At 56.0% G+C, this 12378-nt stretch overlaps 1 protein-coding gene across 1 annotated transcript; it reads left to right on the plus strand.

The window, feature by feature from the left end:
• The first annotated feature begins 2377 nt into the window (after positions 1-2377).
• tulp4b (TUB like protein 4b) lies at positions 2378-12348 on the plus strand. Its single transcript, XM_077621609.1, has 16 exons — positions 2378-2545; positions 2969-3150; positions 3759-4028; positions 4100-4228; positions 4290-4451; positions 4537-4717; positions 4905-5012; positions 5212-5369; positions 5450-5674; positions 5751-5985; positions 6468-6591; positions 6917-7061; positions 7152-7245; positions 7366-7509; positions 7595-10875; positions 11024-12348. The coding sequence occupies exons 2-16, from the start codon at positions 3133-3135 to the stop codon at positions 11138-11140; spliced, it is 5391 nt and encodes a 1796-aa protein (XP_077477735.1). The 5' UTR covers positions 2378-2545; positions 2969-3132; the 3' UTR covers positions 11141-12348.
• Positions 12349-12378: the final 30 nt, after the last annotated feature.

The raw sequence follows: 12378 nt of genomic DNA on the forward strand, positions 1-12378 counted from the left end.
TCTTCCTCCGCGGCGACCAATCGCACGCCGCGCTTGTTGCCGTGAGCGACTGGACATCTTTCAGGAGCCTCTGTGTGCAACACACACACAAACACACACACACACACACGACATCAGGTGATCGGCACGGAAGCGCACAATTCCACATCAGGTAAATTCGATGTTACTTTGGGGCTATTTGGACAACGTGTGTGTTGTCATGTTTGTGCTTTTCCGTATGTGCATCATATTACAAGTTTGACCGCAATATGATATTGATTTTATTCGTTGATCAGTTTTATACAATAGCATGTACACAATGAACACCATCGGTGACATTTTTTTTTTTTTAAAGCAATGGTGGGACTTTTTTTTCCAATTTTGTTGCCAAAAATGGAATGAAAAGCATTCTTTAGAGTAAAACAGTTGAACCCTTTATCAGAAACTCATTTAAATACTCTGAATTTATTTAAAAAAAAATTATTGAGATGGTTAATGTGAGCTTAACGGGAGTATATTTCTTCTCTGTGTTTTTCTATGTATACGTAGATCATCTCTGTGTTTATGTAAGTGTGCTATATTACCTACAACGTTTTTATTTATTTTGTATCTTACCTTGTGTGTGTGTGTGTGTGTGTGTGTGTGTGTGTTTTTTTTTCTATGTGTTACTCATGAGTTAGTCTTTTTCTATGTGATACACATGCATGCGTGTGTGTGTGTGTGTGTGAGTCAGATCAGCAACACTTCCCACGGCCAAACCACCATTTGTGGAATATAAAAAAATGAAAAGACTCACCCTTACACACAACGAATGATGACAGGGTTGCCAAAGACGGCGGTAGACGTCCGAAGCATTTTGCCAACGCTGCTGTAAGATCAACCTTGAAGTCAATTGGACATCCAACGACAGGAATGACATGCAATAAGTTCAATATTATTTTTCAACAAATCTGTGTATTACTCGGTGACATATTTCCGTTCTTGCGGACAGCAAGGCTCTCTAAAGGGTTAAAGGTCAGAAGTGTCCTCTTTCGAATAGCTGTCCCTGTTATAAATCACGACCATTCCACGGCTGCCGGCCTTCCCGATCCGAAAGGATTGGACGCCGGCGAGCCCGGGACTGAATGGGTTTGCTTTGTTGGCAGAAGCGCACGCCGAGGTGGCCTGAGGCACTCTGGCTAACGACCTAAAAAGCGCAAGGTGAGCGTCGCTGGCCGCTTTTTGTACCCAAGGAGTCCATGACGTGGTCCTGGGTCCTTCGGCCAAGCGTTCGACCACGTCCAAGGTCGCCTACTTCAAGAGGAAATATGCGCAGGAGGAGGTTTAGCGCCCCAGCCTACGAGGATATTTGCAAAAAGTCATTCATCCTTCTGGATTTCCACGGATGTACGGACGGCGGCTCGTCTGACGTCGACTTGATTCTCGTTTTGTTTTCTCCCTGATCCCGCAGGAGGAGCGGAACTGCGTCCTCAAGTTGTCCCTGGAGAAGCTACGCTTCCTGGAGGACCACGAGGCCTACCTTCGGCGCTCCGTCCTTATCAACAACCTCCTCAGAAAGATCCACCGTGAGGAAGAGGAAACGGACAGGAAGAAGGCCAAGGTCTCCAGCTCGGAGCAAGTCCAGCGCTACCGTTTGGTTCGGCGCTACGGGACTCCGGAGAGTCTCGACCCCGAGCATGCCACCACGTTTCTTTTGGACCAGCACGGCTGACTGGACGCAAGTGGCTCTCAGTAGACAAGAGAAGCATCCAAATAGGAGACTCTCTGCTCGGGGTTCTCTCAAATGGAATTGCTCCAAGGCTTGCTGACCCGATTTTAACCTAGACCTGTTCATGGGGAAACAGTGAAATGCTGACCTCTGGCGGAAAGGTGTTTGCATTCGAGATTTCTGGCATTTTTGTTGTTGTTGTTTTTTTTAACATCCTGCGTTTGATAGATATTTTATTTTTCATGGGGTTGATTTTAACAGGACTTTAGTCAATATTTGTTGCGCTTCAATAGATGTTTTCAATGAATTTTTATTCATGTTTTACATCTTATTATTCTGCATGAGAATGAACGATTGGCTTCATTCTTTTGGATTTTCAATGTTCCATTTTTTTGCTCTGTGTCCAGCTGTCAGCTGCTCTTGTTAAATGTATATTGCCTGATGATAAATGAAGAGTGGATCTATACATTTGATCTCAGACAATCTCTTTGTAGCTTCTGCAAAGAAATAGTAGTCTCAAAGCAGCCCGCCACTTTGCGTAAAACATCTTGACCAAATGAAATCTATGATTAAGCCGAATTCATGGCGAACTGATGGGCCCCCTTGCGCATCACCCTAACGTCGGTCCGCCCCTGTAAAGGCACGCTCAAGCACCAACGAAGCCGAGTTGCATTGAAAGCGAGGCTCCACGCTTGATGACAGCTCGTGCGAAAGGCACAGCCCTCCCCCTTTCTCTCTCTCTCTCTCTCTCTCTCTCTCTCTCTCTCTCTCACCCCTTCTCTGTCTCTCCCGTCAAAAGTGCGCAAACGAAGCGAAAGACGCTCGCCGCTCGCAGCCCAAATCCGCATTGGCGTGCCGGTAAGTCGAATGGCATCCCATCGCATCCGATCCCGCATCCCATCGCATTCCATCCCGCCTGTCCTCGACAGCATCCAATCGATCTAGTCCTCGTCTATATTTTGTTTTCTCGAGGCGTTAGCCTATCGTAAGGCATCCCCCCCTTCCCACCCACCCCCTCCCCCGGCCATATCGAGCCCTTAAATCTATGTAGACGAAGTGAAAGACTGCGTTGGTACCCATGGAGACGAAGCAGTGCTTCCATTGCAGTAGCGCGCTTGCACAGGGGCGCATCTAAATGAAGACATAGGCAGGATTTGTCTTTTCAGGTTTTTTTGAACCGACTCCCGCGGCTGACGCTGCGGAATGACGACGCTAAAGAGCGCTATCGTTCATTCCGTCAAGCCCGTTTGGTGGCCAATTCATTTGTCCTTTGCAAAACAGGGAGGAAGCAAGAGAGAGCCTTCCGCCTCCCGCCACATCGCGGGATGGGTCGGCGGCGTCCTCGCCCGTCACGTCACGTCCAGCCGTGAGCCCGCCGGCGACCTCGGCGCCTTTTCGTCCGGATGGAAACATGGACGCCTTCCGCGGAGGCTTTTTGACTCAACATGTCCGGGAGCTATGAGGTGGGTCAACGGCACGCCACGCGTTCCTACCTCGGAGAACGGTCGCCACCGCCGGGGACGAAAGGAAGTCATTGACCACCCATTTTGCCCGGGAGGTCGGCAGCGGAAGTATTCGCTGCCGACGCTCCCGGCTCAAACGAATTGGACTAAATATTTGAAAAGAAACGGTTGATAAATATAGCAGGTTTTTTTTAGGTTCGTTTGAACGAAAGACAACTGAAGTACAACCGATTTACTTTGGTCAATATTTTTCGTAACACTAGGGGGAGCCAGGGGGCAACGATCGCCTTTGAATATAGTTGGGTCTGACGTGGAGCCGTAAGAAATCCAAATGACAAGTTTGGACCAAACGAGATGGGCCTGCTGGATGATGTCATCCCATTGGGCCAGACTGGCGGTGTTGCCACGGTGACTTGTTCCGTTCAGTCACTCGCTGTCAAACGCGCTTTTCTCTCCTTCTCCACCGCCAAAGCGACAAGTTCTTTCAAGCATTGTCGGTGGGCGAGGCGTTTACGTCTCCTAAGCCTGGTTGGAAAGTCAAAGGCGGCCGGGAGAAAAAGGTCAAAGTCCTAACCTGGCCACTGACGGGCGTCTTCCCTCCCTTGCAGCCGGCGCACTCCGTAGGGATGTTGGCGGCGGTGGAACACGGTCCCATCCTGTGCAGCGACTCCAACATCCTGTGCCTGTCGTGGAAGGGTCGCGTTCCCAAGAGCGAGAAGGACAAGCCGGTGTGCCGCCGCCGCTACTTCGAGGAGGGCTGGCTGGCCACGGGCAACGGGCGCGGCGTGGTGGGCGTGACCTTCACCTCCAGCCATTGCCGCAGGGACAGGAGCACGCCCCAGAGGATCAACTTCAACCTGAGGGGACACAACAGCGAGGTATCAAAACCGGGACGGACCGCGTGGGCCACGGTTTACGCGCCGACGACGAGCCCGCGTGCGCCTCGCAGGTGGTGCTGGTGCGCTGGAACGAACCCTTCCAGAAGTTGGCCACCTGCGATATGGAGGGGGGAATTTTTGTGTGGATTCAATATGAGGGGAGATGGTCGGTGGAGCTGGTCAACGATCGAGGAGCGCAAGTAAGTCGATTGTACTCGGGACTTGTAACGAGAGAAAGCTAAATCCGTGGGTGGACAACAGGTGAGCGACTTCACCTGGTCGCACGACGGCACCCAGGCCCTGATCGCTTACCGCGACGGCTTCGTGTTGGTGGGCTCGGTCAGCGGTCAGCGCCACTGGTCCTCGGAGATCAACCTGGAGAGCCAGATCACCTGCGGCATCTGGACGCCCGACGACCAGCAGGTGGACGCCCGGCCGAGCCGTTGCCGACGCCGCCCAGGTGAGGCCCACGCCGCCACCGATAGCCAACGCGCGGGGCGCCCCCCAGGTGCTGTTCGGCACGGCCGACGGCCAGGTGATCGTGATGGACTGCCACGGCCGCATGCTGGCCCACGTGCTGCTGCACGAGTCGGACGGGATCGTGGGGATGTCCTGGAACTGCCCCGACTTCCTGGTGGAGGACAGCACGGAGAGTGACACGGACACGGATGACAGCTTCTTACCTTTAGGTAGAAAACAACCTACGCATGAACACACACACACACACACACACACACACACACCCACGCTTGCTGCGTTCATCACGAGTGGGATGGCAGCTGGCGTGTTAGTCAGAAGACCCGGCGCGCCCAAATTTGGACACACGCGTTTGGAATGACTCACCGTAACGGCGGATCGATGCGATGGTGTGTTTAGTGCGGCGAGCCAAGCCTCTGCTGACGGTGACCTTCTCGTCGGGGGAAATCAGCTTGATGAGCAACTACGACGACCTTTCTCCCGCCGTCATTCGCTCGGGTTTGAAAGGTACCCCGACATTGGACTTTATCTTGGTACGGCTGTTCCGATTTCAAGTCATCCCGTATTTTCAGATAGAAAGTGTTCCTTTGATTTTGACTCGCGAGCTAAAGGTCGAGAGACTTGCAGTCTTGTCGACTTTCTTCAAAGTGGGGTGCTTTTTCCAAGCTACTGACTCTATGGCGCCCCCCTTCTTTGGCGTGTCCAGACGTGGAAGCGCAATGGTGCTCCCAGGGCGACCTCCTGGCCGTGGCCGGCCTGGAGAGACACGGGCCGCCCGCCGACGCCGGCGTGAACAGGAACGCTCTGGTCAAGTTCTACAACGTCCAAGGGGAGCACATCTACACCCTGGAAACGCCGGCTCAGGTAGCGAGACTTTTTCAGCCGGTGCGGCGGCGAGCCGACGGATACATTTACCGCTAAAACGACGGCGCCGTCGCTTTCAGAGGCCCATTAGCACGCTGTGCTGGGGCCACCGCGACTCGCGCCTCTTCCTGGCGTGCGGCGCCGCCCTCTACGTGGTGCGCGTGGAGCACCGCGTGGCCAGCCTGCAGCTGCTGTGCCAGCAGGGGATCGCCAGCGCCCTGCGAGAGGAAAAGGACGTGGGCAAGCTCAACATGCCTTCGCTGCTCTGCTCCTACGTCACCAGCGCCTTCATCCCCACCATCAAGGTGGCAACTCGTTTGCGCCGGCCGGACCCGACCGTTTGCGTAGGAACCCGTATTTTATATCAATTTTTTTTCTCAGCCCCCCATCCCGGACCCCAACAACATCCGAGACTTTGTCAGCTATCCCACCACGGGCAACGAACGGCTGCACTGCACCATGAAGCGGGCGGAGGACAGTCCCGAAGCCGGCGGCCCGTGCTACACTCTCTACCTGGAGTACCTGGGGGGGCTGGTGCCCATCCTCAAAGGCCGGCGCATCAGCAAACTCAGGCCCGAGTTTGTCATCACCGATCCCAAAACGGAAAGCAAAGCCGGTGAGACAAATAGGAAAATGCCTTAAATCGGGGGTGGCCAAAGCGGTCCAAACTCGAGGGCCGCTGTGGGTGCCGTTTTTTGTTCCAACCGATTGAGCGCAGACACTGAAAACAAGAAGCACCTGATTGCAATGGTACACGGTCGATTGGTCGCCGGTCTTTTGGTCACCCGTCTTTTGGTAGACCAGCGACCCAACCTAACCCTAACCCAAACTTCCGGGCGACCTAAAGACCGCAGCCAAAAAAACAGTGACCAAAAGACCGGCGACCAATCGACCGCACACGATTGCAATCCACTGATTGCACCATTTGATTGGTGAAAAGGTGTCCTCTCTACGGATGGCAGGGGTCGGGAACCTTTTTGACGGAGAGAGCCATAAACAATTCATATTTTCAAATGTTACTCCTTGAGAGCCATACTAAAAAAAAATGAATAGTTTGGCCACCCCCGTCCTAAATGAAGCAAAATGCTCCTTTTTCAGAGGAGGCGTGCGTCAACGCCGTGATCTCCTACGCCGACAGCTGCAACTGCTCCGACTCCAGCGACGTGGAGCTGAGCGACGAATGGGTCAGCAAGAGGTCGCCAAACTTTTCCCGGGGAAACAGGTTGACTTAACTCTCACAGCTCACGGCGTGTCGTTAACTGAGCCCTGCCAGCAAAAGGGAATAACCCTCCTTCGAAAATAGAGAATAAAGCACCATCTCATCGAAATGCCCTTTGAAATTCATTTGAATGTCTTCAAGCTCAAACGAGCGAGTTGCCGCCACGAGGGCACGAAAATGCTCTCCGAGGAGCAACGTGGGTCAACGTGCTCTCTGGACGGCAATGACTAGCGGCGCTTTGCTAGTTTGGCAAGGCTCAGTGCGCAGGGCTTTTTCCGATCTTTGGCAATAAAGCAGACGGATGAGCTCCGTTATTTGTCCTCATCAGAATGAACTTTGAAGCGCGCAAATCTCCCAAATTGTCCCACGCCCACCAGGAGGGGCACCGGTCGCCGCGACTGCCGTCCAAGAAGCCTACGGTTCGATCCCCCAGCCTGACGCGGAGGGAGTTTTCCATGGACGGACTCACCGAGGTGCCGACCGCCATGTTCCCGCGCCCCCACGGCCCGCTCAAAACGCTAAATGGGCGCCGTGTCACCGCCGCCGTGTCGCCCCCTCCGCAGCACAATTACCTGGCTCAGGTCACGTCCAATATCTGGGGGACCAAATTCAAAATCGTGGGACTGGCCTCGTTCTTGCCGGCCAACCTGGGCGCGGGTAAGCGCCGTTACCAAACACCCAAAAGATTCCCGAGGTCACGTTGGGTGGGGCGACTCACCTGGCCGGGTCGCCAATCGAGTGAGTCACTTGATCCAAGTGGTCTTTTTGGCGTTTCAGTGATCTACAAGACGAGTTTGCTTCATCTGCAACCGCGGCAGATGACCATCTACCTGCCGGAGGTGCGCAAGATATCGCACGACTTCATGAGCCTGCCCGTCTTTAACCCCAACGTGTTCAGCGAGGACGAGGATGACTTGCCAGGTTGACCATATGTTCAAAACAGTGGTCGTAGGGTGTACGTAGAAGCAACTAACAGGTTTCTCTCTCTCTCTCTCTCTCTGCCAAGTGATGGGCTCCTCATCCGGAGACAACCCGGCCTGCACCGTCAACATTCCCATCGCGCCCATTCACAGCCCAGCTCAGGCCATGTCTCCCACTCAGAGCATCGGCCTGGTCCAGTCTCTCCTGGCCAACCAGAACATTCAGCTGGACGTCCTGACCAACCCCGGCGGCAACGCGGCGGGGTCGGTCCCGCCTCCGGTTTCCGACCGCGGCCAGGAGCCCCCCGTGGCCGCCCCGTACCCGGTGGCGGCCAGATACCCCAACCCCGGGCAAGCCATCTTCAAGGGGTTGGAGATGGGCCCGCTGGTCCCAGGCACGCTGCCACCCCCGCCGCCGCCTCCCCAGCACGTCCCGCCTCAGCCGCGGTCGCAGGCGCCCCGGCAGCCACATTGCAGGCAGCCGGCGCCGCTGCAACAGCTGCAGCAGATGCAGCAGATGCAGCAGCAACGCCAGCATCTTCAGCAGCTGAACTATCAACAGCCTCCGCATCATCACCATCATTATCAGCAGCACCAAGTTCAGCAGCACCCGCCAATATTGGCCAATCCGTCGTTGGCGGTGGCGGCGGCGGCGGTGGCCGGGGGGCACCCGTTCCAGCAGCAAATGCAGATGCAGATGCAACAGCAGCAGCAGATGCAACAACAGCAGCAGCAGATCCGCCAGCAGATCCAAGAGATGAGGCAGCAGCAGCAACAGCTCCAACAGCAGCACCAGCAGATCCAGCAGCAGCAGCAGCAAATGCAGAGGCAGCACCAGCAGATGCAGCAGCAGCTCAAGATGCAAATGACGCTGCCGCCGGCACCCGCCGGCTACCCCGCCATCTCCCTGCAGCAGATACACCTGCTGCCTCCGCTTCCCCTGCCGCCGCCCGCCTCCGCCGCCGAGCAAGACCGCGCCTCCAAGCCGAGCTTGCCCCGGACGTTGCCCCCTTCTTTCGCTGCCAGGGACGTGGAGCTTCAGGTCCGGAAGGTCAATCCGCCTCCCCCGTACCCGGGCACCGTGGTCTCTATGGCGGCGGGCGCCGCGGAGGCGGCGACGGCCCAAACCCTGGCCGCCAACGGCGACGGCCCCGGCGCGGCGACGCCGGACGCCTGCCCGAAGAACGACGACTTCTTGCTTCAGCCGGCCGGCGTCCAGTACGCCACGCCTCTGGGCTACGAGAGGATCACCACGTTCGACAGCAGCGGGAACGTGGAGGAAGTGTGCCGCCCCCGGAGACGCGCGATCCGCAATCAGAACGCCTACGGCGCCCACGGTTCGGCCACGCTCAAGGTCACCTCCTCGGAGAACAAAAAGATCCAGCTGCCCTACGGCTCGGCCACGCTCAGCCGCCTGTCGGTGCCGCGCTACTCCATCCCCAGCGGAGACCCGCCCCCTTACCCCGATCGGGGCAACCCGGTCCCGGCGACCCTGGCGCCTCCGCCGCCGAGGGCGGAGAGCGGCTCCATTCACGCCACTCTGCGCCGCGAGCGGCGCGACGTGACGCTCAAAGTTCCCGTCGCGATGGACAGCTCCAGGACGCTGCCCACCAAGGCCAGGCTAAACGGCGGCCTGGGCACGACGTACCAGCAGAGGGTGCCCGCGGCCTTGTACACGTGCACCCAGTGTAGCGGCGGCGGCAACAACGGTAGCGGCGTTGGCGGTGGCGGCGGCCCTAGCATTGGCATTGGCGTCGGCGGCACATCCAGCAGCGGCATTGCGGGTGGCACAGTGGTCAGGCAGGACTTCCCCCCGGGGAAAGGAGCGCACCACAGCACCATCATCGTGCACTCCAAAAGCGCTTCGCAGTCATCCTACAGCCTTCTGGGTTCGGCGGACACGGGGGGCCGCGACAGAAGCGTCTACGTCAACTCCGCCTTCACGGAGGACGAGACTCTGGGTCAATACTGTCCCAAGTCCGTACGGCAGATGACGCTGGGGCCGAAACGCCCTCCGCCTTACCAGTGGGACGCCTCGGCCTCGGCCGGCGAGGAGTCGTGGCTGGCCCCGGAGCAGAGGTTTCTGGCCCCGGATCAAAGGATGCTGCTAGCCCACCCGCCCCCGCCTCCAGCTCAGCCGCCTCCTCCTCCTCGCAAGCCCCCTCCTCTGATTCTGGGCCAGGCCCAGCACTTGGATATGAGCCAGCTACCGTTCATCCTGACCACCAAGCCGGCGTCCGGTCCCAGCGCCGGCGCCGGTTCCAGCACCCTGACTTTTCCGTCGGGCTACCAAATATCCCTGTCTCCCTATCCCCTGGGCAGACCCCTCCCGCAGACCCTACAGAAGTCGTCGTCGCAGCGCGCCCCGGGCGAAGTGGTTCTTCCCGTCCCGTTCGCGCCGCAGGACTCCAACTTGGTCTTGTCGGCGGCGTACTCGGCGAGTCTGGCTAACCTGGCGTGCTGCTCGCTGCCCCCCATGTACCCGGGCGGGAGTTCCTGCGGCGGACTTCAGCTGCACCCCGTCAACCTGCATCCGTGGAACCCGTACCCTTGCCCGCCGCCCCCTTCGCAAGAGCCTCCCGCGCCCCCGCTCCCCACGAAAATGCATCAGATTTCCGAGAAGCCCGTCCCGTCGCCGCCGCCCCCGAGCGCGCCGCCGCCTCCGCCGCCGCCCCTGCCGCCGCCCCCGCCGCCGCCTCCCCCCGCCGAGTCGCTCCGGGCCGCGCGCGCCTCGGAGGAGCCGGACCCCGAGCCCTTCCCCGAGCCCACGTCCCTGGGCGAGAGTCCCGCCCCGCGGGAGTCGGAGCGCTTCAAGAAAAAGAGCCGCAAGAGAGCGGACAGCCGGGCGGAAGAGGCCAAGGCGTCGTCGACGGCGGCGTCCCGGAAGGACGGCCGCGCGCTGTCCGACTTCAACTCGTTGATTTCCAGCCCGCGTCCCAGCGGCAGGGAGAGGAAGAAGGCCAAGGGGGCCCGGGAGCAGCTGAACCGGAGCAAGAAGATGAGCAGGGCCGCCGCCAACGAGTTCCAGGACAGCTCGGAGAGCGAGCCGGAGCTCTTCGTCAACGGCGACGAGCTGATCAACCAGAACCAGGGCGGCAAGAAGGGCTGGAAGAGCAAGCGGGGCCCACGTGGGGCCGGCGAGGCGGCGGCGGAGGAGAGCAAGTGCCGCAAGGCCAACGAACGGGAGGAGCGCGGCCTGGGCGCTCAGGGCAACCAGGGTAACCAGGGCAACCAGGGCTTCGTCTACGTCATGGCCAACAAGCAGCCCCTGTGGAACGAAGCCACGCAGGTCTACCAGCTGGATTTCGGAGGGCGGGTCACGCAGGAGTCCGCCAAGAACTTCCAGATCGAGCTGGACGGACGACAGGTGACCATCCCACGCCGACCGAGTCTTTGTCTTTGACCCGTTGCCGCCGCCATTTACTGGCGTTGTTCGGCGGATGTTTATTGACGTCGACTCTGACCATTTTCACCTTTGCTACGCTAAACCCATTTTAATTTCCCCCCCTTTTTAGGTGATGCAGTTCGGACGCATCGACGGGAACGCCTACATCCTGGATTTCCAGTACCCCTTCTCGGCCGTGCAGGCGTTCGCCGTGGCCTTGGCTAACGTGACTCAACGGCTCAAGTGATTTGTTTGAATCCATCAATGACAATTGCCACCCACCATCTTACGCTCACAACGTGCGCACTTTGACATGCTCCAATGAATGTTTGAAAGGTCCAAATATAAAAAAGGAGCCTTGCGCCCGAACGAACGGCTTCCATGCGCCTTCCGAATGGAATGATACCATTGAATCACAGCGACGTAAACAAAGTCTTACAAATTCTATTAGGAGAGTCAGTGGAATCATTTGGGGGTCACTTTTGAAAGGAAAATATACATTTTTATCAAGATGGCAAATATTTGTTTATATATCAACCTCGTTGGCACACTGTGATGAATGTATTGACCACTTCCGGACTTTGTTTTCCACACGTGTCAATTCTATGAAGTGGTGCATCCATATTATCATTTTTTTTTCTTTTCAAAAATCCTGAATTTTAAATGTGACCTTTGGGCGGGCAGTGTTTGGCCTTTGTGTTGTTGTCGTTTTCACAAGCTGCTTGTAATATTATTTTTGAATGTGTCAGTCAGTGCTAGCTAGCTAGCTAGCTAGCTAAGTGTGTGTGTGCTGCCAACTGCAAAATAAGATCCAAAGTTGCTGCTTTCCCCACTAGAGGTCAGTGTCTTGTGGTGGAAATGGACCGACCCCCCAAATATTTAAAATGTCCAATTGCTTAGGGATGCCAAAAAGCACTTTTTTTGTTTAAATGAATTAGACAAGGCTAACAAAAGTTTGGCAAATGTATACAGTTTGAATTTAGGCCTACGTTTCTATACATTTTGCACTGATTGGCATTTTCGATCAAAGTAAAAATTGGTATCGTGCGTGTTGATCGCCATCAATGGCACAAAAGAATAATTCAGTGTCCATCCTTCCAGTCCCAATTTGAAGTTTGACTGAATGACTTGAAGATTTTTTTCGATGAAATGTTAGATCCGGTGCTAATGTACAAAAAAAACTGATGTTCTCATTATTCCTCAAAATTCCCTTTTACAGTACCTAATGCTGCTTTTGTGTTGTGTCGTGTGTGTGTGTGTGCGTGCGTGTGTGTGTGTGTGGCTCGGGGGTATGCGTGTAGTCGTGATCAGTCATATCGGTTTACATATATTGTCAAGTTTTCTTTCTGTTTGAAATGTGCAAAAAGAAAAAAAAAGAAATATGAGAAGAGAACATAGCTTTACGTTTGACATGGACTGGAGACGAGTCAATAAATCCAAATGATTTATTCAGAACGTTTCATATTCCACTTTGTCTTATTTACT

The sequence above is a fragment of the Stigmatopora argus genome, chromosome 15, assembly GCF_051989625.1.
Source record: "Stigmatopora argus isolate UIUO_Sarg chromosome 15, RoL_Sarg_1.0, whole genome shotgun sequence".
In the NCBI taxonomy this organism is placed as follows: Eukaryota; Metazoa; Chordata; class Actinopteri; order Syngnathiformes; family Syngnathidae; genus Stigmatopora; species Stigmatopora argus.

What these genes read in the sequence shown, in the direction of transcription:
- tulp4b (XM_077621609.1), top strand. An exon ending in CATTCGCTCGGGTTTGAAAG is followed by an intron (nt 5,013 to 5,211) that starts GTACCCCGACAT and finishes TGGCGTGTCCAG; the next exon opens with ACGTGGAAGCGCAATGGTGC. An exon ending in AACTTTTCCCGGGGAAACAG is followed by an intron (nt 6,592 to 6,916) that starts GTTGACTTAACT and finishes TGTCCTCATCAG; the next exon opens with AATGAACTTTGAAGCGCGCA.